The 5,602-nt window shown below is 49.1% G+C and overlaps 1 protein-coding gene across 1 annotated transcript in view; it reads left to right on the top strand.

Moving 5' to 3' along the window:
- The window catches only part of LRRC20 (leucine rich repeat containing 20), an 8,041-nt gene extending 3,674 nt beyond the window's left edge, over window positions 1–4,367 (top strand). Inside the window, exons 5-6 of the mRNA XM_010144815.1 lie at window positions 2,586–2,666; window positions 4,216–4,367. Of these exons, the coding sequence (XP_010143117.1) occupies window positions 2,586–2,666; window positions 4,216–4,367 (233 nt within the window). The remainder of the gene's footprint in view (window positions 1–2,585; window positions 2,667–4,215) is intronic.
- Window positions 4,368–5,602: the final 1,235 nt, after the last annotated feature.

The following is a 5,602-nucleotide window of genomic DNA, read 5'->3' as shown; positions in this document are numbered from 1 at the left end:
GGTATGGCTGCATGATCCAGCATCAGGAACGGGAATACAGCAGGAGGAAGGGCACAATGGAGATGCTAAACAGAGCCTCGTTAGCCGCTTGCTTATGCGCTGCCTCCTGGGGTGAAGCTGCTGCAGGCATAGGGGGGAAATCAAGTCCCATTCAAGCCTCCCTCTCCACACTGGGATCTGGCACTCAAAGGCAGCTCCAGTTGTGACTCAAAATTGCCAGATTTCATAAAAAAATAAGACCTGACTGCAGAACCCAGCCCCAAGGATGCCAGGCTGGAATGTTTGGTGCCAGGTAAGGTAATGGCACAAGCCCACCTGAACATTTCCCAGAGCAAGTAGGAGCCACAACACTACAAAATCCCCTTAAAAAAATAAAGTTAAAGGAATTATAAGAGTCACTCATCCTTTAACCTTGCAGAGGGAGGAAAATCTTACCCGCACAAAGCTGAAGCCTTTGGATTCCCCAAAAGCTGGGCAAAAGGGGCAGCTGTTGCACGTAGATAAGAGGGCATTTATTTAGAAGCAAGCTTTCAAAGAGCATCCCACAGCCCACACAGATCCCTGGGGAGGCGAATACCCAGCACACTCAATTTTGTTGTTTTATCTGGGATGCCTTCTGCTGCTGCTGGGAAAGCTGCTCCTTGCAGCACAACTTTTAACAGCATCAGCTGCTCCCCAGCCATACCTGTAAAAACACCAGACATTAAAAACTGTTTCCAAGAGACCCAGCAAAAGACTTGACTTTTCCTCCCCCATTTATTCTCTCCCACCTCCCAGAGAAAGCTGTCTCACTCTTACTTCCCTCCGTCACTTTTTGAGCTTAATTGACTGACTTCAATCGGGTCTGGTCTCCAAACAGCACATTTCCCACTTGTTTTGTGTAAGCAGGCTGCTGCAAGAAGGGAACACAGCTTTTTGTTGTATTTGTTCCCTGCTTAAATGCGGGGAGGAAAGGCTGCATCAAGGGTCATACCCAGCTGGAATAGTCCTGGGGGAGAGAGTGGCTAGAAACCCAGCTGCCAGGCTCAGTCACCTCCCACCCAGCTCCCTGGGCTGCTGTTATCAGACTGAGGAAAAACAGTGACAGGCTAGAAGTTAACCATTTAAAGCTAAAACATTTTAGGAGCATCTTAGTAAAGAGCACAATGCTGTGTGGCAGCAGGAACAGGTAAAAAAATCCTACTTTGTGTATTTTCTGGGAAGGTAAAAGGTAGAAATTAGAAATCCAGGGATGCCACAGCCTATTTTTCCAAGAAAACACAGGTCTGAGCAATCACATTGCTCCTGCCAGCCCTTCCCAAATGCCTCACACTCTCATCTGCATATGAATTTGCGTTTTTATATACACGTGCATTTTATATTCTAATACAGCTTTCTGTATTATCTGTGAGCTTGCATTTAGACATCCACCTTCTCCTCCCACACTAGCCTGGCACAACAGGGGAAGGAGTGTCCATCAGCTTGAGTTTAACTGGCACAGATTTTATTTTCCCTTAACAGCTAAGCATTATTTGAGCCCTTCACAGTTCCTTCGCCCTAGGAGATCTTATGCCAGACTGCAGGAAATGGCATCATCTCTATTCCCCTCTTCCTGCACACACAACTCCCCCTAAACAGCAGGCTGAGACCCTTACTTTGGCAGCAGGATCTCACAAGGAGCAGCTAGCACATCCCTGGAGAGGCTCTTGAGATACCTGGAAGCTCATCCAGGTGCTGTTCTCCAGCAGCAATCCCTCCAGCCAGCACAGCGCAGGAAGGAGCTCCTCAGTAGTACAAGAGCTGCATGTTTCTGCCTTTTACAACTTGGGACCCAGGTTTCCCCGCTCAGCCCAATAACAAGTTGAGGACCCTGCTCTAGATAAAAGGCCGGTAGATGAGAGAAGGACACTCTACAGACTGCAAGTGGGAGGTGGAGGTTAGGGAGGGCTGGGGCCTTCCTCCATCAGCATGACGGTTGCAGATGGCCTGGTTTGTGGTGCTGCTGCTGCAGCTAGGTGCTGTTTCTGGTCCTGCCTGTCTTTCTCTCTGCCTCCTCAGTGACGCTGAAGGAGCTGATAGCAGGGCTGCAAACCAGATTTCAAAGCACCTACTGACAGAGGGCTGAGTCACCTACTATTGAGCTGGGGATGGTAGGTACTGTTTTCCATCTAAGGGGAAACAGGAGAAAAAGCAGATTAATTAATGCCTGCCTGGAGTCTGCGGCTCTGTGAAAGGAGATGTTTAGTGCTACAAGCTGCTCTTCTCATCTCAATGAGCTCTTAACCCTGGAGTGTAATCATGGATGTATTAATGTCAGTGCTTTTAACTCTTTCTCTGCTAATTAGAGTTAAATTGAGTTAGCGTTTTCAGCTCCCAAGTCAATGGGGATTTTTTGGTGCCTAAAGTTTCAGCTTCTCTTTTCCTTATTCCTTGATTAATGGTTTAATGCAGAAGACATTGAGGCAGCAAGAGGAATGCTGAGACCACTGTCAAGGCTGGGCAAGTCACTGCTGTGGGCAACTGTAGCTGATTTAGTCCTCCTGAGCATCAAAGAGAGCCACTCTTAATTTGGGATAATAGCATGGAAAATGCATCTTTGTTAATAGCTGCAAAGGAGCCAGCAAGCAGGTTTTCAGCAGCGGGTTTGGAGGAGGATGGCAGGAGATGGTGGCCACCAAGGGATGAGGGTAATGCTGAAAGGTGACCAGAAAGTGGCTCTGCTGAACTAAGCAGGGTCCTGGCCCCTTCAATTTGCAGCCATATGTGGCTGTGAGACCTTTGGGGCTGTTAGCATTCATTACACAGCTCCTCAGATGTCTTGACAGCCCTTTCATATCCATCTCCTCAGATGCCTCAGCAGTCCTTCATCTGAAGGAGATGGATTTTTCACTTGCTTATTATCATATTCTGATCTGAGAAAATTACTGTTTGCTTTATCTATGAAAAAGCCTTTTTTTGCTTAACTGGCAAAGCCAGCCAGACTCTAACGCAAGCGCCTGATCCACTGGGAAACCAGCAAGTGATGCTTCGGGTGCTTACAGAGAAGGTTGTGGCTCCCACAGCATGGTCACATCGCTTACAGGCTGCACTGCGTGCTCTGCATGTCGCTTCATGCCAGGGTGAGTCACTGCTGCTTACCTGGAATTAAGCTGCAGAGCTGGGCTGTTCCCATCCTGGGCAAGGCTTGCTACCTAAAATACTGTCCTTAACTCCCTAAATTTAAGCAAAGTGGAGGTTTATCACTCTGCATAGCCTTAGAAGATCATTGAGCAAGCAGATCTCTCAAAAAAGATCCACCCTAAAGAGGAGGCATAAAGAAATCCATGTAAAGTTCAGCCTGATGAGAGGTGTTACAGAAAGTAGCACTGCTTTCTGGAGGGGAAAGAGAAAAGCCAGCAAGGTGATGAATCTTTTTCCAGCATAGAATAAGTTTCGTGGTTTAAAAATCACATGATCACCTGCCCAGATACAATTAGACCACTACAAATCTGCTCCAAGGATCAGCAGAAGAAATTAGAGCTAGGGGTATGCATTTTGGTGGCCAAATTAAAAAGAAACTGTTCTCGGTAAGCTCAGGTGGGCTTTTTAAGCTTAAAATATTGTGATTTGTAAGAAAAAGCTAAATCTATCATGTTTTAATGATCTTAACGGTTAGGTTTTCATACTGGCGTTGTTCCTCTGCTCTCAGTGGATTCACATTGGGACCATCCAGAGACTTGCAGGATAGGGCTCCTTTTTTATACCCATGTAAAAAGGGTTTCTAAAGGAAACCCTTTTGAAAGGAAAACATCTGAATTCATGGAAATTGCAAAATAGGAGGGTGCCTGGCGATGGCCCAGAGCCATTTTGCAGCCTGTCCAACAAGGGCAAAGAGCATGTGCTCTCCCATCAGCCTGGTGAGAGCTCCTGGGCATTGCAACACTGGGAATAAAATAAGGAAATAAGTCTTTGAATACCAGTTTAGTTTCACATCAGGGTTTTTTTAGGACTGGGAGAACTGGAGGGCAGTATCTACATTTCATACCATTGTGTTTGCACCTTGCTAAGACATTTGAATAGTCATATAACTTAATGTATTTGATGATGTTTCTGGTTTGATAAAACTGGGAGACTGGCAGGAGCAGGGCTTGCTCCGGGCTGCCCATCAAGCCATGGCATTCACCCCCTGTGCTGCTCCGAATGCCCTGGCAGCCAGCGCCACGATGGATGCTCACCCCTCAGTGCTTTCTTTTGCAGAAGTGCCGACAGAGAAGCTGGCCACCATGGCATCGCTGCGGAGCCTCAACCTGCGGGCAAACCCTGTCGGCCCCGAGGTGCGGCTGCTTGTCCGGCCGCTCGTCCCCTTTGACCTGCTTCTGTCACCAGAGGAGCCTGTCCCCAAAGCCTGAGGGGTGCCCAGGAGAGATCTCCCAAGAGAACTGCCTGCAAGAGTGGTTTGGCTTAGGTCAGTCCCTGCTATGCTGCTGTCTCTGTCCCAAACCTGCAGCGAGGCAGCCAGTCCATCTTTCTTTTCCCTCGATAAAAAGCAAGCGGCAGGGCTTCTCCATAAGCGTATGGCTCTGCCAGCCCCCGAGCCAGGGAATCCCCCGCTTTGTGTTTTGGAGAGGCAGAGGAGTCAGGATGCTTGCGGTGCGAGGTTTGGGTAAGACCAGGGGAGTTGGAGCTGTATCCATGCTGCCCTGGTCCAGGGCCAGGACAGTGGGGGACATCCCTGCAGCCATAAGGGTTCCCCCTAGAATTGCTGATGTGGCCGTGTGACACATACCTGATTAAATGTTTTCCTGTTATGTGTGGGGTTTTTTTGTGTTAGCTAAATTTGTGAGTTCTCAATTGCCTTCTCCTTAAAGAAACCCCTTTCCAGATCCCCATAGCTCCTCTGGCTGGATTCCACTCAGACCCGAGCAGTATTCCCTGGATTTTTCCAGGGAAATTGTGGGGGTTTTCCCTGTGTTTTTTCACTGGAAATCAAAGCAAGCCAGCGTCTGTGGGTCACCACACACTGCTCACCTCACGGGTGTCCCCAGCAGCGTGCACCCGCCTCCTGGGTGCTGCAGGTCTCCAAGACATGCCACCTTCTGTCCCAGGAAGAAATAGGCTGTAGGACTCAGGATACGGTTTTTGGCGGTGTCCCTTGGCAGCTGGCTGCCTGCAAAAAACTCCTGGAACAAACCTCAAAATGCCATGTTTAAACATCTCCTGTGTTTGCTCCTTTGTGGTTTTAAGGGACAAAAGCTTCCCATTGCTGGGAGCTGCCAGGAATGGAAATAGTTGACTCCTAGATTTGCCCAAGCCCAACTTTGGTAAATGACCGTGGTAAGAGGGAGTTGATGTTGGCAATGATGGAGGAGCTGGAGTCAAGCAGAGCAGCTTTGGGCCGGGACCATCCCTAAGGACTGTGCTGCTTTTCCCTGAAGCCTGAGTAATTTACATGGGGTGGACGTCAGGGGTCCTCCCCACTCGTGTTGGGGCTCCCGGCATGTTTCCCTCCCCGGGATGGGCAGGAGAGCTGCTGGGGACTCCGGCCGTCAGCTGGATGACAGAGTGCTAGCGTCAGCACGGGGACCTCGGGGGTGTCAAGGGGGACACAGACCCCGACCCTCCCCAAGACACAAACCCGCTCCGG

This window comes from Buceros rhinoceros, unplaced genomic scaffold, assembly GCF_000710305.1.
Source record: "Buceros rhinoceros silvestris isolate BGI_N320 unplaced genomic scaffold, ASM71030v1 scaffold45411, whole genome shotgun sequence".
In the NCBI taxonomy this organism is placed as follows: domain Eukaryota; kingdom Metazoa; phylum Chordata; class Aves; order Bucerotiformes; family Bucerotidae; genus Buceros; species Buceros rhinoceros.
The sequence above is the reverse complement of the archived record's forward strand: the minus strand, read 5'-3'. Positions and strand labels throughout refer to the sequence as shown.